Source organism: Lepidochelys kempii, chromosome 12 (genome assembly GCF_965140265.1).
Source record: "Lepidochelys kempii isolate rLepKem1 chromosome 12, rLepKem1.hap2, whole genome shotgun sequence".
Lineage (NCBI taxonomy): Eukaryota > Metazoa > Chordata > Testudines > Cheloniidae > Lepidochelys > Lepidochelys kempii.
In genome coordinates this window covers 42757984-42779169 of record NC_133267.1, presented here as the reverse complement: position 1 = coordinate 42779169, position 21186 = coordinate 42757984, and the positions used below count along the sequence as shown (strand labels likewise).

The 21186-nt window shown below is 51.0% G+C and overlaps 1 protein-coding gene across 1 annotated transcript in view; it reads right to left on the bottom strand.

Annotated features, from left to right (window-relative positions):
• Window positions 1–21186, bottom strand: part of LOC140896510 (uncharacterized) — a 347929-nt gene that overhangs the window by 4528 nt on the left and 322215 nt on the right. The window contains exon 13 of the mRNA XM_073308434.1: window positions 7172–7318. Coding sequence (XP_073164535.1) covers window positions 7172–7318 — 147 coding nt within the window. The remainder of the gene's footprint in view (window positions 1–7171; window positions 7319–21186) is intronic.

The window sequence follows — 21186 nt, the reverse complement described above, 5'->3', positions numbered from 1 at the left end:
TGGAATAACAGAGACTTGGTGGGATAACTCACATGACTGGAGTACTGTCATGGATGGTTATAAACTGTTCAGGAAGGACAGGCAGGGCAGAAAAGGTGGGGGAGTTGCACTGTATGTAAGGGAGCAGTATGACTGCTCAGAGCTCTGGTATGAAACTGCAGAAAAACCTGAGTGGATTAAGTTTAGAAGTGTGAGCAACAAGAGTGATGTCGTGATGGGAGTCTGCTATAGACCACTGGATCAGGGGGATGAGGTGTACGAGGCTTTCTACCGGCAACTCGCAGAAGCTACTAGATCGCATGCCCTGGTTCTCATGGGCGACTTTAATCACCCTGATATCTGCTGGGAGAGCAATACAGCGGTGCACAGACAATCCAGGAAGTTTTTGGAAAATGTAGGGGACAATTTCCTGGCGCAAGTGCTGGAGGAGCCAACTTGGGGGGAGCTTTTCTTGACCTGCTGCTCACAAACCGGGAAGAATTAGTAGGGGAGGCAAAAGTGGATGGGAATCTGGAAGGCAGTGACCATGAGTTGGTCGAGTTCAGGATCCTGACACAGGGAAGAAAGGTAAGCAGCAGAATACGGACCCTGGACTTCAGGAAAGCAGACTGCGACTCCCTCAGGGAACTGATGGGTAGGATCCCAAGGGGGAATAACATGAGGGGGAAAGGAGTCCAGGAGAGCTGGCTGTATTTCAAGGAATCCCTATTGAGGTTACAGGGACAAACCATCCCGATGTGTCGAAAGAATAGTAAATATGGCAGGCGACCAGCTTGGCTTAACGGTGAAATCCTTGCGGATCTTAAACATAAAAAAGAAGCTTACAAGAAGTGGAAGATTGGACAAATGACCAGGGAAGAGTATAAAAATATTGCTCGGGCATGTAGGAATGAAATCAGGAGGGCCAAATCACACCTGGAGCTGCAGCTAGCAAGAGATGTTAAGAGTAACAAGAAGGGGTTCTTCGCAGGTATGTTGGCAACAAGAAGAAAGCCAAGGAAAGTGTGGGCCCCTTACTGAATGAGGGAGGCAACCTAGTGACAGAGGATGTGGAAAAAGCTAATGTACTCAGTGCTTTCTTTGCCTCTGTCTTCACAAACAAGGTCAGCTCCCAGACTGCTGCACTGGGCATCACAACATGGGAAATAGATGGCCAGCCCTCTGTGGAAAAAGAGGTGGTTAGGGACTATTTAGAAAAGCTGGACATGCATAAGTCCATGGGGCCGGATGCGTTGCATCCGAGAGTGCTAAAGGAGTTGGCGGATGTGATTGCAGAGCCATTGGCCAATATCTTTGAAAACTCGTGGCGAACGGGGGAAGTCCCGAATGACTGGAAAAAGGCTAATGTAGTGCCAATCTTTAAAAAAGGGAAGAAGGAGGATACTAGGAACTACAGGCTGGTCAGCCTCACCTCAGTCCCTGGAAAAATCATGGAGCAGGTCCTCAAGGAATCTACCGTGAAGCACTTACATGAGAGGAAAGTGATCAGGAACAGTCAGCATGGATTCACCAAGAGAAGGTCATGCCTGACTAATCTAATCGCCTTCTATGATGAGATTACTGGTTCTATGGATGAAGGGAAAGCAGTGGATGTATTGTTTCTTGACTTTAGCAAAGCTTTTGACACGGTCTCCCACAGTATTCTTGTCAGCAAGTTAAAGAAGTAGGGGCTGGATGAATGCACTATAAGGTGGGTAGAAAGTTGGCTAGATTGTTGGGCTCACCAGGTAGTGATCAATGGCTCCATGTCTAGTTGGCAGTCGGTATCAAGTGGAGTGCCCCAAGGGTTGGTCCTGGGGCCAGTTTTGTTCAATATCTTCATAAATGATCTGGAGGATGGTGTGGATTGCACTCTCAGCAAATTTGTGGATGATACTAAACTAGGAGGAGTGGTAGATACGGTGGCAGGTAGGGATAGGATACAGAGGGACCTAGACAAATTGGAGGATTGGGCCAAAAGAAATCTGATGAGGTTCAATAAGGATAAGTGCAGGGTCCTGCACTTAGGACGGAAGAACCCAATGCACCGCTACAGACTAGGGACCGAATGGCTACGCAGCAGTTCTGCGGAAAAGGACCTAGGGGTGACAGTGGACGAGAAGCTGGATATGAGTCAACAGTGTGCCCTTGTTGCCAAGAAGGCCAATGGCATTTTGGGATGTATAAGTAGGGACATTGCCAGCAGATCGAGGGACGTGATCGTTCCCCTCTATTTGACATTGGTGAGGCCTCATCTGGAGTACTGTGTCCAGTTTTGGGCCCCACACTACAAGAAGGATGTGGATAAATTGGAGAGAGTCCAGTGAAGGGCAACAAAAATGATTAGGGGTCTGGAACACATGACTTATGAGGAGAGGGTGAGGGAACTGGGATTGTTTAGTCTGCAGAAGAGAAGAATGAGGGGGGATTTGATAGCTGCTTTCAACTACCTGAGAGGTGGTTCCAAAGAGGATGGTTCTAGACTATTCTCAGTGGTAGAAGATGACAGGACAAGGAGTAATGGTCTCAAGTTGCAGTGGGGGAGGTTTAGGTTGGATATTAGGAAAAACTTTTTCACTAGGAGGGTGGTGAAACACTGGAATGCGTTACCTAGAGAGGTGGTAGAATCTCCTTCCTTAGAAATTTTTAAGGTCAGGCTTGACAAATGATTTAATTGGGGATTGAGCAGGGGGTTGGACTAGATGACCTCCTGAGGTCCCTTCCAACCCTGATATTCTATGATTCTATGACCTGGAGCAGATCACTGCAGATTACGTGGCTCTGGGAAGAAGGATAAAAGAGTTTGGGGTGCAAGTGGGGTTCTCGTCCAGTCTCCCTGTTGAAGGAAGAGGCCTGGGTAGTGACCATCGAATCGTGGAAGTAAATGCATGGCTACGCAGGTGGTGTTGGCAAGAGGGCTTTGGCTTTTTCAACGATGAGCTGATGTTCCAGGGAAGTGGATTACTGTGCTGGGATGGGCTCCACCTATCCAATACTGAGAAGAGCATCTTTGGTCATTGTCTGGCTAACCTGATAAGCACAGCTTTAACCTAGGGATGGTGACAAAAATCCGGCCAATTCGCATCTAGGCTCAAGTAACGAAGACAAAGGCAAGGGGTAATTTCTGGAGAAGGGACTAGAAATCACAACTGTATTAAAAAGGCAAGAGGAAAAGCAACAGTCTGCAGTCTGAAAAATATCTTCGATGCCTCTATACAAATGCAAGGAGTATGGGGAACAAGCAGGATGAACTGGAAGTCATAGTAGATAAAGAAAATTATAACTTAACATCGGCATCACAGAGACTTGGTGGGAACAACACCCACGATTGGCGTACCAACGTTGAGGGCTATAGCTTGTTCCGAAAGGACAGGTATGGGGAAAAAGGAGGAGGAGTTGAGCTGTACATCAAGACTGGCTACATTTGCTCCGAGATCCAAGGGGAAGTGAGCGACAGGCCTACTGAGAGTCTCTGGGTGAGGATAAGGGAACAGAACCGTAGCGATGTTAGGGTGGGGGGTCTATTATAGACACAAAATCAGGAAGAGGAAGTGGATGAGTTAGTCTACAAGCAGGCAACAAGATTAACTAACACATGAGCTAGTATTGATGGGGGATTTTACTTCCCTGATATCTGTTGGAAGGCAACTGCTGCAAAACATAATACATCCTGCAAATTCTTAGCATGTGCATGGGACAGCTTTCTGATTCAGAGGTCCTGGACGCGCCTTCCCTGGAGGTTTTCAAAAGGAGGCTGGAGCCACCTGTCTTGGATGGTTAGACACAACAAATCCTGCATGACCCTTGCAGTCCCTCTAACCCTATGGTTTTCTGATTCTATTAATAGAGCCCGGCAAATCTGCAGATATCCGTTTTATATCTGCAGATGTGGATATCCCCAGATGATTTTTGCAGATTGCAGAGCAGATGTGAATGCAAATTTTGTATCTGTGTAGGGCTTTATCCATGAAATGGATCAAACCCTCTGAATAAAAGAAACATTGGAGAAATTTCCTATACACTTCCACCATCTACTGGATATTGATGGAAGCAGCAGAGAAAGTGAGCAAGTTGAAAGCTGAGCGCCAGCTGGCAAATGACCGATAGAAATCCGAGGGTGCCTCCAGTGAATCCCAGACTCAGCGTAGACACAACTGAGGTCATCAGCAGACGGCACAGCCCAGGGCTGACCAAAGCTGCAGAATCCCCAGTGCAACAAGTAAGTGGTGAGATTCCATTTCCATTTCTATTGTTGGGAGTGGACCACATCCACCCTGATCGAATTGGCCCTGTCAACACTGGTTCTCCACTTGTGAGGTAACTCCCTTCTCTTCATGTGTCAGTATATTTATGTCTGCATCTGTAATTTTCACTCCATGCATCTGAAGAAGTGGGGTTTTTACCCACAAAAGCTTATGCTCAAGTAAAGCTGTTAGTCTTTAAGGTGCCACCGGACTCCTTGTTTTTTACAGACTAACACAGCTACCTCCTGATACATTTCAGAGATTGTTTCTCCTTCTGTTCTTTCACATAAATAACTGAAGTTTATCTGGATGAAGTTGACACTCTGTAGTGAGACATCAAATAACCGCATTTTAGATTCTGGCTAATGCTATATGCATGACCTCCTTTATAAATTCAAGCAAACTGACCTAAGAGAGATCTGAACCATAACTTCAAACAATTGCTTTTCATATTCTAAACCTGCCCCTTTTGGACCAATCCACTCAAATACCTGGGACCGTATTCTTGAAAGTCCCTTAAAGACAAGAATATTCTTACTGCTTGGAGAAGTACTGAAAGCATGATAAATGTATTGGGTACTAAGAATTGATGACTGATGTCAGAAGTAAATGTAATATGAAATCTTGGTGATTTGCATTGTTCCTCTGTGTAACTGCTAGCATCAGCCCTACTCTGGACTGTATTGGTGTATTTAGTACTTGCCTAGAACACTGGTTGTGTTTACACTTGCCTGGTGAACTGCTGATTGTATATTGATGTGGCTCTGCATGAATTAATAAACTGTTAACTGGTTAAGAATAATCAAGTGTCCTGATTTGAGAAATACCGTTCAAGTTAAAAGTTGACCTGAAAAGACCCCAGTTCATCTACAGAGCTAATGCTCCCTGGACTCAACACACAGGGGCTTATTCTGTTCGATTCCATTCTAGATACGCTAGAACACGTAGCCAATTGGCAAATCTAGGTTCCAGGTTTAAAATCTAACTGGTACCTCAGAAAATTCCTGCAGTTGACTCCCTTGTGAGCTTAAAGAGTCTCTCAGGATTGTCAGTCTTGTGCCCTGGGTCGACAGGGTGTGAGAGAGGAGAACCCGATTGTGTCCTGCTTTGGGGCTGGCCACAGCTGCAGAACACCCTCAGCCTGCGAGGGGGAGGTGACTATATTGCTAGTTATGTGGCACCAATCAGGCTGATGGGCCAGCTTTTCAAAGGCAGGAACTGGTGCGTTACTTGGCGCTCATGCAGTTGATGCGGCACGGGCACTGCACAGGGGATTTGCTCGTCTGTGCCTGTCAAAATCTGGTCCTAGAGCTAAAATGCGGAGAGCCCAGATTAGTAAATGCACCGAAAACAGAGTCCCAGAAGCAGCAGGTTAGTCAGTGTTTCACAGCAGCAGGCTGAGAATGTCGGCTTTAACGAGGTCCCTCGTTTAGTCTTGCGCTGGCTGGATGGGGCCATGCTGGCATCTGGTCAAGTCTTCCCTAGATCTCACCGCTCTGTCCACTCTAGCAGCTTTCTGGAGCGTCCTCCCACAAGGGCACCGAACCCCCCTCCGTACAGGGCCAGTTCATCTACAGAGCCCGCCTGAGAGCCGGTGCTGCTCCCCTGTGCTCCAGCTCAGCAAGGAGCCAGCCACTCCCCGGCAGAACCCAATGAGAGCAAACCCTCCCAAAGAGAGACTGGCCTCCAGCAGCACGTGGGTTAAACACCCTGTGGTCAGTTCAGCACTGAACTGCCGAGTCTCTAAGGTTCAGGACAGCAATCAAAGCGAGGTGCTGCTGCAGGAAGCACAAGACACTGATTTCTAGTTTAATAGCAGTGACTTCCACTAGAGTGACAGTTCTGATCGTCACTTCACCACGTCTGTCAGGACCCTGCACAGTTCCTCCTCTTTCTGCTTATTGTGCCTAATCTGCTGGCTCATGTGCAATGCAGGCTCCTGTCCTGGAAGGAGTCTCAGCGCTCCTGGTAAAGCAGGGCAGGAGGGGCTGGGTGCAGGATGGAGAGCACGGGCTGAAAGTCTGTGGGCCTGATCCTGCTCTCACAATGAAAATGCCATGGCAGCCAACGTGTTACACAGAAGGAGGTAAGCGCAGAACCAGGGCCACTGATTCCTGATGGATTTCACAATACTCTGTCCTGTCCCCTCTCTGAGGCAGACGACCAGGAGGTGAGGACAGCAGGCTCCCACCCGCCAACCTCACTCATAAGAATGAGGAGCTGCAGGGCTGATGCAGCTGTGAGAGGGACTTGGAGTTCAGCCTGGGCCTCTCCAAATGCAGCCACAAGCCTTCTCGAGTGAAGCCGGGCACCCACAGCCTTGCCTAAGCTGGGCTGGCTTAGTCCTGACGTGACATGGGAGATCCCAGCATGTCCAGGCAGTGGGACAGGTGCCAGAGTGCACGGGGCTTGGGGCATGTCAGTGTCGCCCATGCTTGCAGTCATTCTAGTTCCCCGCCACTCTTCACAGGAGCAGTATCACTTCCTGCCCTATGTCCTTGTGTAATGCTGCTGTGGCCATTACATGGCTGCCATGTTTCCCCCCAGACCTGACTGCACTATGTCAGCTAAGGCGATCCCTCGGGATGTTAAGGGTGCCTTAGGATTCCTTAGGACAACAGGTGCTCTCTGATGACAAGCACTTCCCAGGTCGATGGGGAAGGGACCCTGGATAGCTAAGAAGTCTCTAAGGCAGGACGTTGCCTAATCTCTTTCAGTTTCTGAAGCAGAAATCCTGGGCCGCATCTCCTGAGGCTAGCCATGGGTGAGTGGAGGGCCAGGACCTGCCAACAGATTTCCTCTTGCTCACTTTGAGCACCTGGATGTAGCAAATAACCCTTATCCAGAGTGAAGCCCCCCCCCACCCCTTTCTAGCCAGTCCCTTTCCTGAGAGCAGTGCCTGGTCCCCATTGGACAGACCCTGCTGGACACGCCCACCCCTGCAGTACCTGCTCTTCAGTGCCCTGGTGCTTTTCCAGGTGTTTCTGCAGCTGGCTCTGCAGTGTGAGGATGGTCCTGTCCTGCTCTGCTGTCCTCCACTGCTGTGCTTGGCTGTCCTTCTGCAAGCTCTGCAGCACCTCACTCCTCTCTGCAGCCTGCATTGCAAGCGGACAGTGTAACTAGCTGGCCTTGCTGGCATCGTACATACAGCTGGGCCAGGAGCTCATGTGGCATGAGAGAGAGGTCAGGGTGGGGGCACCTGCCAGCCTTCTCCAGGATCTCTGGACGACTCAAAGCAGAAAGCCACTGCAGGGGTGGGGAGGGCAGAGGCTGGCTCGCACCTCCAGCCTCTGTAACCCCAGCCCTGTAGCCACTGGAAGGCCCTAGCAGGAACGTGCTGTGCTCTCGGCGGAGCTATCGACCACCCTGACTGAGGCTGTTGCTCCGTGTTGCTACCTGTCCGAAAGGGTAGAAATAACAGAAACAAGTTGTTGGAAATTAGATTTCAATCCCTCCACGCCCTTCCCTGGCGGCGTGGCTCCCTGGCATGGATCAATAGTGTTTAGACAGCCAAAGAGGTTTTTCTTCCCCTTAAAGCATCAGATCAATAGTGAAAAAAGCTGTCTAGCCCTCTGTGTGCATGGCAGTAAATGGGAACATCAGAGGCCTCCAGCTGAACGAATTGACTGGAGGCAGTAGCAGGCCAGCACTTGGTAAGCAAGAGCCCAACAGCCAAGTGGAGATGGGGAGAGTGTCTGCCTGAATGGGGGCCCACAAGCCGTTTCAGGGGGGCCACGGATCCCTGCAGCTGGAGCCCCTCGCCCCTCATGGGGCTAAAAGTGGGAGCTGCTGGGCTAAAGCCCTGAGCCTTGGTGCTCCTGACGAGCTGAAGCTGGGCGCCAGGCGGCTGAATCCTGGAGCCCCAACCCCCCGCACAGGGCTAAAGCCCCAAGCCCCAGCACCTCCTACAGGGCTGAAACTGAGAGCCGTGGGGCTGAAGGCCTGAGACCTGAGTTCCGGTTCCCCTGTGGGGCTCGAGCCCTGTGCCCCCCCCGCCAAATAGAATTCAAAGTACACCTATGACTAAGGGTCCCCCTCTCCCTGCGAGGGCCTGGAGTTTTTATAGCATGTTGGGGGGGGCACAGAAAGAAAGAGGGTGAGAACCCCTGCTCTACACTATCTGGCTCCAAGACGGGCTCTTTCTTTTCCCACTATTTTCACTAGCAGAAGGCCAAGGCTGTTCAGTGGAGGTAGGAAGAGGCCCTCGCTGCCGCCATTGCCACAGAGGGAGGGAGAGGTGGCAGCCGATGTGCAGGGCAGGGGAAAAGCAGCAACAAAGCTGTACCCAGCTATCACTGCCCTATTTTAATGTGTCTTAAAGTGGGTTTCTGTAGTTTGGATGGTGCATTTCACACTGGTGCGAGGTGGGGACCTGAGCACCTCTTAAGTATATCAGCTGGGCCACAGCAGGGGCTGCAGGGTTGGGCCTGCAGCCAGAGATGAACGACCAGAGGGCAGAGCAAGCGGTGATGGCTCCTTGGCTCATTCAACTTTTGGCCTCCTGAATGGGACAAGAGGGCCAATTAGCTGCTCTTTTGCTTTGCGTGCTGATAAGGTGCCTGACAGCAGGTGCATTTGCATGCTCACTAGCCTGCCTAAAGTGTCTGAAAAATCTGCTCTTATGTATGTTTATTGCACATGAGGGTGATGACACCAAGGAATAAACTCGTTTGGGTCTGTAACTATGGGATAAATTGCATTTGTTTTGCCCCCGACGACCTCCTCACTTGCACAGAAGGCCTGGCTCCATCCCCAATCTGCACCTCCCAGCACTGCAAACCGCAGCCACCTCCTTTTAAAGACCCTGCCATCAAAACGGTTCCTCCTTTCCGCACAGGAATGGATCAGGCAAAAGCAAGAGCTGAAAATGATACTTAACCAGTCTGGCCTGGCCCAGGGAGTGACTCCATGTTTCAGAGCCCATCAGCTAGGTGGGGTAGAAATGCTTGTTTTAACCCTTGGGAGCTGGGATGCCAGGCATTTCGGGAAGATGCTATACACAGAACTTGGCCCAGCTACTTCAGCTCTGCTAAGGCTGCAGGGGGATGCTCAGGCAGCAAGCAGTGACTGGAAAGCTGCTCCAGAGGGGTAGCTGGCAATTTCCCCACTTTTGGAGAATCTCCTGGGTGTTATAAAATCAATCTGGCCAGCTCTCCAGGGCCCTTCCACAGAGGGGTGTGTTGCAGGTATCCAGGAGGGCACAGCACCCTGACCAGCCTTTGGCATGCAGCATGCTCCCTCTGATCAAACACTCTGAATAGCTGTTACAAGTGAGGCTGGCTGGAAAGCAAGAACCCCATTTTGCAAAAGGTGGAGGTTTTGGAGCTTGTGTTTGTGCTGCAGCAAGATGGAGTGGCCACCTCAACCTCTTGAAGTTTTTTGTGAAAAAGCCAAACCAACCGGAGTCAGAGACACCACCAGACTCAGTACCACATGACAGTGATATAAAATTAACGTGGCACAAATTAAATAGATTAAAACCCGGCTACCTGCTAGGTCTCAAATTGTAACTGTAGAGGAATTATTGAGTGGGTCTCTTTCCAGCAGGGTGCTGCAGGGACCAGGTCTTGTCCCTATGCTATTTAAGGTTTTTATCAATAACTTGGAAGAAAACAAAATCATCACTGATAAAGTTTGAAGATGACACAAAAATTGGGGGCAAGGTAAATCCTGTAGAACCTCAGTTATAGATACCTTGGGAATGGAGGTTGCCCATAACTCTGAAATGTTCCATAATTCTGAACAAGATGTTACAGACTTCAGCCACAGGGGAGTTGGGTCTGCAGCCGCAGGGTGGGGTCAGGGCTTTGCGGGGAGGTCGGGACTTCTGACCCTAGGGGCCGTCGGGGCTCTGAGTAGGGGGCTCAGGGCTTCTGTCCCGCGGGAGCACCAGGGCTCAGGGCTTTAGACCTGGAGGAAGCACTGGGGCTCAGGGCTTCAGCCCTGTGGCTCCATTCCCGGCTTCTACCCTGTAGGGGGGGCTCCGGGGTTCCCCACGTCTCCGCTCCCTGTTTCAGCCTGGGGGGCACGCTGGGGCTTGGGGCTTTAGCTATGGGGGGAGTGCTGGGGCCAAAACTATAGCTAAAGCCCCGATCCCTGGTGGGCTGAAGCTGGGAACGGAGCCATGGAGCTAAACCCCTGATTTCTGGCAGGGCTGAAGCCAGAAACAGTGCAGCGGGGCTGAAGCCCTGAGCTTCAGCACTCCTCCCTGGTCTAAAGCCCTGAGCCCAGGTTCTCCCAAGGGTCAGAAGCCCCAAGTCCCCGCTGCCCGGAGCCCTGACCCCCCTCCTCCCCGCCCTGCAGCTGCAGCCCCAACCACCTGTGGCTGAAGCTGAGAGCCCCTGGGCTAAAGCCTTGAGGCAGTACAGTATTTGACTTTTTTTTTTTTTTTTTTAAATTTCTGCTGCTGCCTGATTAATTACTTCCAGTTTCACAGGGTGTCCGGTTGACCAGCAAGTCCATAACTCTGCTGTTTGTATCTTTGAGATTCTACTGTAATGAAGAAGACAGGTCACTGATACAGAGCCAGCTGGGTCGCTTGGTAAACTAGGTGCAAGCAAACAATGCATTTTAATGTGGCTAAAAGCAAAGACTGTGGGCCGCACTTACAGGACAAGGGACTCTACCCTGGGAAGCAGGGACTCTGAAAATGGTTTGAGGGTCGTGAGAGGTAATCTGCTGAATACGAGTTCCCAATGTGACTTTGTGACCAGAAGAGCTAATGTGACCCTTGGACGTATAGCCGTGGGCGAGTAGGAGCAGAGAAGTTATTTTACTTCTGTATCTAGCACAGGATTCCAGCAGTGGTTGAACCAGTGTCCAGTTCTGGTGCCGCCCACAGTTGGGATGTTGATCATCTGGAAAGGGTTCAGAGACGAGCCAGGAGAATGATGGAGGATTAGAAAATCTGCTTTATAGTGACAGATTTCACTTACTGCCCTTTGGGGCTGCCCTGGCAGGCTATGGCCCCCTCATGGAGGGGAAGCTGTGGGTGTCTTGGGCTAAAACCCCTCCCACAGCAGTGATATGATTGCAGGTCACACAGGTGAATAGACTACATGGGGGGGGGGCAGGGGGAGGAAACTGAATGGTGATTTGACCCTGTTATTCTTCAAACTGAAGAAGGGCTCTGTGTAAACTTGAGAGCTTGTCTCTCCCCAACAGAAGTTGGTCCAATAAAAGCTACTAGCTCCCTCACCTTGTCTCCAGACTATCCTGAGACGGACACAGCTGCAACACCACTGCGTATAACTGAAAGTTCCTCGTTCAGCAGAACCCTTACCTGTGCCCTGCAGTGACACTCTGCAGGCAGTTCTGAGATCTCAGATTAGATTAAACTGATTGTTAAAGACATGTTTGATTTTTTCCTCCCTTTTATATCCCTTCCTGGTGTCACTAGAGGGCCAAGTTAATGGTCTGTCAGTGCCCTCCCTGCATCTTTCCAGACCTTCGTATGTTAAACTTAAACTTACCATGAGAGAGCCTCCCCATCGCAGTGAGTGCCCTAAGCACTGGCGATTCAGAGATTTCAAGGCCAGCAGGGACCACTGTGGTCATCTAGTCTGACCGCCTGCACAGCACAGGCCAGAGACCTGCCCCACAATAATCCCTACAGCAGATCTTCTAGAAAAGCATCCAATCTTGATTTAAAATGATCAGTGATAGAGAATCCCCCAAGACCCTCACTAAACTGTTCCAAGGGTTAATTAGCCTGCCTCTCTGTTAAAAATGTGAGCCTTATTTCCAGTTTGAGTTTGTCCAGCTTCAACTCCCAGCCCTTAGATTGTGTTCGACCTTTGTCTGTTCGGCTGAAGAGCCTATTATTAGATATCAGTTCCCATGTGGATACTTACAGCCTCGGATCAAGTCACCCCTTGGCCCTTGTCTTTGCTAAGATCAATAGACTCAGCTCCCTGGCAGAGGTTACAGCTGCCCTCCCCCAGTCCTGCTGCCTGCCAGCTCTAGGTTTCTCCCCTAGCACAGCAGCTTGGAGGGGTGCTTGTCCCTTCTCCCGCTGGCTGCTTACCAGGAAAGGAGCAAATCCCCCCAGCCCATGGCCAGAACTGGTGTTTGTCTTGGCCCTGAGATGGGATGGAGGCCTCAGTTCTGCCTTGGGGAGCAGCGTGCAGCAGAACCCCCCAGTCGGAGACATGAGAGGCATTTTTACAAGCCCCGCTCCGCACCTGACTAGCTAGGCTTTGGGAGTGGCAAGCGGGGCTTCTGATTCAGCAGTATGCAAGGGCCACCACGAAGGTCAGTATCCGCCCAGGGGCAGGGTTTGGCTCATAGTGAGGAAAGGATTACTCTGGGGACAGCAGAGCCAGCTCCAAGAGTGGATCTTTTATTGGTGTGGGACTTGCTTCTGATCTGTAACTATCTACCACCCTGAGGTTGGGGGAGCAATTTCATGTTGCCAGGTTCTGCTGGCTGCTGCTCATATTTCTTTCCAGGGCTCTGCCTGGCATCCTGTGGCAATCAGACCCTTTTCATAGAGTCATAGAATATCAGGGTTGGAAGGGACCTCAGGAGGTCATCTAGTCCCACCCCCTGCTCAAAGCAGGGCCAATCCCCAACTAAATCATCCCAGCCAGGGCTTTGTCAAGCCTGACCTTAAAAACCTCTAAGGAAGGAGATTCCACCACCTCCCTAGGTAACCCATTCCAGTGTTTCACCACCCTCCTAGTGAAAAAGTTTTTCCTAATATCCAACCTAAACCTCCCCCACTGCAACTTGAGACCATTACTCCTCGTTCTGTCATCTGCTACCACTGAGAACAGTCTAGAGCCATCCTCTTTAGAACCCCCTTTCAGGTAGTTGAAAGCAGCTATCAAATCCCCCCTCATTCTTCTCTTCCGCAGACTAAACAATCCCAGTTCCCTCAGCCTCTCCTCATAAGTCATGTGTTCCAGTCCCCTAATCATTTCTGTTGCCCTCTGCTGGATGTTTTCCAATTTTTTCACATCCTTCTTGTAGTGTACACAGTACTCCAGATGAGGCCTCACCAATGTCAAATAGAGGAGAACCATCACGTCCCTCGATCTGCTGGCAATGCCCCTACTTATACATCCCAAAATGCCATTGGCCTTCTTGGCAACAAGGGCACACTGTTGACTCATATCCAGCTTCTCGTCCACTGTCCCCCCTAGGTCCTTTTCTGTAGAACTGCTGCCGAGCCATTCAGTCCCTAGTCTGTAGTGGTGCATGGGATTCTTCCGTCCTAAGTGCAGGACTCTGCATTTGTCCTTGATGAACCTCATCAGATTTCTTTTGGCCCAATCCTCCAATTTGTCTAGGTCCCTCTGTATCCCTATCCTCCAGCATACCTACCTCTCCTCCCAGTTTAGTGTCACCTGCAAACTTGCTGAGGGTGCAATCCACACCATCCTCCAGATCATTAATGAAGATATTGAACAAAACTGGCCCGAGGACTGACCCTTGGGGCACTCCACTTGACACCGGCTGCCAACTAGACATGGAGCCATTGATCACTAACCGTTGAGCCCGACAATCTAGCCAGCTTTCTATCCACCTTATAGTCCATTCATCCAGCCCATACTTCTTTAACTTGCTGGCAAGAATACTGTGGGAGACTGTGTCAAAAGCTTTGCTAAAGTCAAGAAACAACACGTCCACTGCTTTCCCCTCATCCACAGAGCCAGTTATCTCATCATCGAAGGCAATTAGATTAGTCAGGCATGACTTGCCCTTGGTGAATCCATGCTGACTGTTCCTGAACACTTTCCTCTCCTCTAAGTGCTTCAGAATTGATTCCTTGAGGACCTGCTCCATGATTTTTCCAGGGACTGAGGTAAGGCTGACTGGCCTGTAGTTCCCAGGATCCTCCTTCTTCCCTTTTGGAGGGTGGGGAAGAGTGTGGATGGGTTTGAGGATTGCGATGTTGATGACGATCACTTCCTTGTACAGCCGGAGGATGTTGATAATGAGCAAATTACCTTCTGCTCCCTCTGGTGGGGATTTGAACCTGGTTGTTAACAGAGTTGCTAATGTAACTCAGGGCTTGTCTACACTACCACACGGGATCGATCCAAGATACGCAACTTCAGCTCCGTGAATAGCGTAGCTGAGGTCGACGTACTTAGATCTACTTATCACGGTGTCTTCACTGCCGTAGGTCGACAGCTGACGCTCTCCCGTCAACTCTGCTTGCACTCCTCGTTCTGGTGGAGTCGACGGGAGAGCGCTCAGTGGTCGATTTATCGCATCTAGTCTAGATGCGATAAATCTATCCCCGCTGGATCGATCACTGCCCACCAATCCGGCAGGTAGTGTAGACAAGCCCTCAGTTAGCACCCGATTGTTCTAGACTGAGTCAGCTTAAGCCTTGCCTGGGGAACACCTGAGCTGAAACAGACATCAAGTTGCAGGCCTACCTGTAGCACTTGGTGTCAGGAATCCAGATTCCCTTCCTCTAGCCCAGTGGTTTTCAACCTTTTTTCACTTGTAGACATCAACAATTTTGCATGGAGGTGCAGCCCCCTGTGAAAACTCGGAGTCTGCGGCCCCCTGGGGTCTGCAGCCCACAGGCTGCAAGCCACAGAACTAACTCTTGGCTACAGACTGGAGCTTCGCATTCGCTCCCGGGGTGCGTCTGCGCATCGTGCAGTGCTGCGGTTGTCGTGTTTCCCTGTCCTGCACTTGGAAGTTAGCTCGGGATACCGGTGTCGCCAGGGCTACGAAAAATCCACCCCGAGCGACGCAGCTAGCGCCCAGTGGAGACAGCACTAGGTCGATGGGGGAATTCGCCTCTGGCTCTAGCTACCCGCTCTTGGGTGGCGGATACCTCCACTGAGGGGAGAGCCCCTCTCTTTGACATGGGCAGTCCCATTGCAGCGTTTTAAGTGTAGATGAGCCCTCAATGTAGACATCCCTTGCACGGATGGGCGGGGTTCTCCCCGCGGCACAGGTAATCCAGCTCCCCCCAGGGGGTAGCTAGCACTGCCTCCACCGAGGGCTAGATCGCTACCTCTCTCAGGGGCATGGAGATGCAGCCATGCCCCTGTAAGCTCCCAGAGGAGACCAGCCCTTAGTCTTTTCCCTTTCCATATAAAAATGAAAAGGCCTGAGTCCCCTGCTCTCCTTCTGGGGCCCTTCTGCAGCACATACGGTATACCTGGTAGGAGACTCGGGGTCTGGCTAGAAACTCTGCAACAGCACAACCAGAGCATACACTGCAGCAGGAGATGGGGTTTCCCATCGCTGTAGTAAATCCACTCTGCGAAGGACAATAAGTTAAGTTGATGGAAGATTTTGTCCATCAACCTGCGGTGTCTGCACCAAGGCTCACGGCAGCTTAGTTAAACTGCACAGGGTGTGACATTTTTCACAGCTCAGAGTGATGTAGTTAAGTTGACCTGACTTTGTAATGTAGACCAGCCTTTATTCTCACTACAGACAGGCTGGGACACCAGCAACCCATGTCAGCAACCAAGGGCTGGCTTTGTTTTACACAGCAAGGGGTTAGTAATGGCCAAGCTAGTCCAGTTCATACTGGGCAGAAGTAACATGGATTGGGGCGGAGAGAGAGAGGGACAGCAGGGCAGGTGAGAAGAAAGAACTGGGTATAGAATTTTCTTTAGTTGCAATTGTATAATTAAAGCATTAGCCACCTTACTCCGCTAGCACAAGCAAGAAAGGGCTGTTTCAGGAGCAGTGCAGCCCCTGGAGGAGATGTGTGGGCAGGGGACGGAGAGGGAGATGCCACCTGCAAGCTCCACAGCGCAGTATGGCACCTCAGGCCCAGAGCTGGAAAGACCTGGGGGAGGGAGAAAAGGAGAATGAACCCCGAAGGGCAGGAGAGAAGGAAAGGGGACATGGGACTATTTCAGTCTAACCCAAAGGGAGAACACAAAGTGTGGGGAAGGCAGGGTATCCCTGTGCACATCGCCTCACCGAGTCAAAGGGAAAAGGACTAGCCAGTAATCCATGCTGTTCCCCTCATGGCTCCACCAAGGAGACACAGGACAGCCTGAAAACTTCCACCTCTCTTGGCAAACTGCCAGAATCAGGAAACAAAACACAAATAGAGTGCTGACAGAGCTGCCTCTGAGAAGCAAGTTCCCAGATGAAGTGGGAGGGAAGGTGGATGAGGAAGAGGAAGACTGGCACAGAATTGCCGGTGACTGCCATATATCCTGCAACCTACCATAAGAAGCTGCAGCAGGATCCAGCTCAGAAAGGACTTTCAGAGCCACGGGGGGCACACACTGGTCCCTGTGTGGGTATGGTTTGGAAAACCAGTTACTATAGGGGAAGCCAAAGAAAGAAGCCAACACTTGGAATGACTAAAGAAAGAGGCACCACAATCAGACTCTTCAGTTGGAGATAACCAGACCCCAGGATTTACGGGGAGTTGCATTTGCCGCGCTACAGTATTTTTGAGGGCCCGCCTGAGACCTGGCTTGTGGCAGCATTTCTTGTGATTAGGTCAGTCTGCAAGGACGGATGGACTATCCCAAAGGCTCTGTGGGTCACTCGTGAAAGCTTCTACAGTGCTTGGCCCTATTTTGCTGAGGTTCAGCAATAGGACCCAGTGGACTAATCTCTTTGTGCTGAGGCCACAGGGGCAAGGCCCCGGGAGAATTGCAGGCTTTTAGAAATCCTTGGCAGCCTCCCGAGAAAGTGTTTGAATTTCATGGGATATGCACAGCCCCCGAGTCCCCCACACACCCTGAACAGCTGGGATTTTTCCAACAGCACAGAGGCGGACGTGGACATCCCTGCTTCTGGGGCTAGCGGGCCAGTCCCATCGTGGAGGGGGCAGCCCAGTCCTATCCCAGGGAGAAAGGGGAGCAGCAGGGCGGTTCTTTCACTTCATGGCACTGGCTATCCAGCCTGGCCTGGGGCAGGGATCAGGGCCTCTCTCAGTCCCTGATCAGTCCTGGCCCAGGCCACCGCTGCTGCTTCCTGTCTGGTGGGAAGTGGAGCATGAGCAGATATATGGGGATGTGTGTGTGTGTGTGTCTATCCCTTCACCCCCACCCCGATCTCCCACCACGGAGGCAGGGCCCCTCACACACCTGCTCATGCAGGGCTCTTGTGTGCTATTGTGATACTATAGGTGGATATACATCTATCAGTAAGGTTGCCTGACATTTCCCATTATAAGACCCTGTTTTCAGTTACTTATAACTTCCCCAATTTTAACTGTTTTTGCTGAAATTTTCTGTGCCAGGTGTCTGCCTCAGGCTGTTTTTTGGAAAGTTTTAGCTGAATAATTCAGCCATTTCCAAGAATGAGAATTAGGGAAAAAAGATTAGGGAAAACTGTCTCATGGTTTGTGGGGTGTGACTCATGAACTATGAATTGTGGGGTTGGCAATACTCCTTTTTCTCCCTGCCGTTTCCTGCCTCAGTCACTACACCCCATCTAGCTTCTGCAATACATCAGGCAAGCGTTGACCAGATAGCCTGCCTGACCACGCAACTCTGATTTATTCCCAGAGCATTCTGTCCAGTGTACAAAATCAGACAGAATTCCCATGGAAAAATCGTATGTGATCACATAGCTGAAGAGCATATCAAAATGCAAATGCACGAAGGGCCACAATTCAGGTTGCATGAGAATCCTTAATTCTGGCATTTTTCAGCTTTCTACTTTTTTCCTTTGCATCCTTAATGATATCTTGCTGTGGTTCTAGTCTAGCAGATATATACCTTACACAGAACTGACAATCAAGGAAAGCTGGGGAAGGGGAGGTCATTGTGCGAATAAGGGGCAGGTCAAAGGGATGCAGTGAGTGGAGGAGAATGTGTCTGCAGGGAGGCTAAACGAAAGCGCTCCAAGAGGGTAGGATTGAAGCAATGGGGTGAATGAATGGCAGGGGCACAGCAACCAGGTTGCAGCTCACACTGAGAAGCCATTTTACCAAGGAACAAAATAGGAGAAACAAACCCAAACGTAAAACGAATTGCAATGGTTGCAAATGCGACGACAGGCGCTCCATGCTGCTGCACGGTGGTTGGTGCGTGGAGGAGCTTCTTGGGCTGGGGTTAACTGAAGCTCCCTGAGTGTTTTCAGAGAGCAAACAGGTCACACAAATGGGGGTAGCTCATCAGGATGCAGGGAGACATTGGCTGCTGCGCTTAGACATTGCCCGGAAGTCTCTCCAGAGACAGCGCTACAGAACCTCACCTCATTAGCCACTCTCTTGCCTTTGAGGAGGCCTGATGACCTCTGGAAAAGAGCCAGGACTTCAACCAAACGCTCACTAGGTGGCACTGCTGATCTGCACAAATGTCACTTGCAGAGCTCTGCTCCGCCAGCGACCAGGGGCTCCCAGGCCTGCAGGGCAGTGGTCTCCGCTGGAATTTCATGCAGGCACAGCACATACTCTATGTGGCATACCAGGGCACAATGGCACTGCACAAGTGTTGGGGCTCTGAGATCACAGCTCTGGACAAGTAGTCCAGTTACTTTCACACCATTTTAGCACATCCAGCTCTCTGCATGGATACCATGCTCCTCACTGGTATCTGCTAGCATGGTCTCTTGGGAGAAGAGCTATGTATGCCTGCTGAATGCCAGGAGACCCTGGTGCAGCGCTGGCATGGCAGCAGGGACGCCCGTCCCTGTGGACAATAGCAGGGGGCACTAGTGAAGCAGGGAGTGAGCTGGATGGACACTGCATCACTCACTGCCTTTGCAGGAAATGGGGAGCTTCCACCAAGCTTTCAGGAGAGCTGGTTTCTGCCCTTTGTCCAGCCAGACTTACAGCTGCACCTCCCCCTTCATTGCCCAGCTGCCAGCAATACCAGGGAGAGGTTTGAGAGCTGGACTGTGGGAACCTCCCTTTCCGTTAGGACCATTGTGAGGATGGAGGATAGCATCCTCTCCTCTGCCGGAGGTGTCTCCATGGGGGCTGTGTGCTGCTCACTTCACCCGGTGCTGGTGTTTCTCCAGATGGTCCCCAGAGTTGCTCCAGGCCACAAGTGTCACCATGCGCTCTGCTGAGCCTCCTCAGTTACTGTTGGTTCTCAGGTGGGCTCCGTGTCCTTTGGCACACTCCTTGTCCTTATCCTGGCCTCTGGGAGGCAGCACATCACCCTGCTCCACGTTTGGCTCATAGGTGGTCTGGACATACCCCTCACTTTCAAGTTGCCCTTCAAGGTCCTTTCTTTCCTCTCCTTGGGCAGTCTCCTTTCAGTGCTGGCTTCTTGGTCACTGGCTGGGCTCTTGTCAGTTCTCAGCTTCCTCTTGTCCAATTTCTCCCCTAGATGGGAAATCGCCTTCTGGTGCCTCGGCTGAACGGCTCCATGTGCATCTTTAGTTCCAGATCCCTGCATCCTCCTCAGCTGTCTCCCCTGTGCCTTCCTCTCGTCAATCTAACTAGGCTCCCCTGCTTTTTCTTGGCACCTTCTGCTGCAGGTCTATGTCCCAGCTGATGTCCCCTTGTGATGCTCGCCTCAGAAAGTTTATCATCCTCTGGATTTCCTCAGGAGTCCCTTTGTCAGTCCCTAGGTTTGCTGACCCTTGGCTGAGATGTTTGGCTCAGCTCTCTTTCACTTTTGAAATCATTCACGATTTCCCCCTCCCCAAGGTGCTCTCCTTGCTCTTATACAGGGGGCCAAATTCTGCTCCCACTTTGTCCACTGAGTCCATGAGATTGTCTGAGAAGAGAATTAGATCCAAAGCTTCCCCCCAATATATCATCTAGCTCTGCACTGCATACCACGCCACTCGTGACCTGATCCGTTGGGCAGGACGCAGGCCCTGGAGAATCTGTACATTAGTTCACTAGCGCTCTTAGCACAGCTGGACCCCAACCATGCCACACGTGAGAATCCCCAGTCCTGACCCAAGCCATCTGCGGGCCACCAGCCTCCCAAGCAGGCCCTGGTCTCACCTCAGGTGAGAGCCTGTGCAGGCCACGTTGTACATGAACAGTACCCAAGGAGCTCAGCAGCCAGACTATTCTCAGGGGATTCCAGGAACAGGCCACAAGCCAGTGAGGGGAGAGGTTCCCCGGGATCCTACCAGCTGGTCTCTGGCAGCTCCTCAATGAGAACCTCAGCCAGACGCCCGATTTCCACCCCCCCCCCCCCCGAGTACAGCCCCTCATTCCGCTGGGCGGCTGCCTGCTGGGAAAGGCTGAAATTTAACCCAATCTGAGCAGCATGAGGGAACTGAAACTCTGACCTTCAGCTCCTCAAGGTCGCTTGGACCTCTGGATTTCCTTATGCCAAAATCTGCCAGGCTTCTGGGTCCGTATCCCAGCTTCCCCTTCAGCAGTCTGGGGAGAGCAGGCAGTCATGGCATACTCAGGGCCACACGTCGGCCTGGCTTCAGTCTCTCTCTTTCTCCCTTGCTAAAGTTTTGTGCTTTCTCATAAATAAATATTTTAACTGGAAATTTCCAAGCGTAAGCCAGGCCCAGAATGTGAACTCGCATGTACGGTAATAGAAATCATCCGTTGCCATGACGACCTGTTCTAAGAGCAGACTGCAGTCACATGAGCTGGGAGTGCAGAGTAACAGGAACACATCAGAGAGCAGGGCCACTTAACCTCCGTTGCTGCCAGCTATTGTGCGGAATGCAATTGAATTTAGGCCTAATTTCTGATCGTGCAAAGGAACAAAATTTCCCTACAGATTTTAATCTTGCTCCAGCAGCGGCAGCCAGTGCTCACAGCCTGGTCAGGCCTTCTTTACAGTCTTATGCTTCACCACTTCATTACTCTTCTTTTTAATAACAGGAGCTTCCCCTCACACTGCGGCATTCTGCATGTCCCTCTGCAGCCTGGAAGAAGCGCCCTGCGGCAAGGAGTATGGCACGGCCACTTGGGCTGCGCTGCTCCTGCAGCCCGAGGATGGTCTTTATTGTAATAACAACAAACAAGAAAAAAATTGAGAGCTTGAATTTTTGCCCTAAGCATAGTTGGGTTCTTAAGGCCCTTAAGCATTTGTTGAAATGGTTAAGATACATTAATAATTTAGAGAGACAGGCA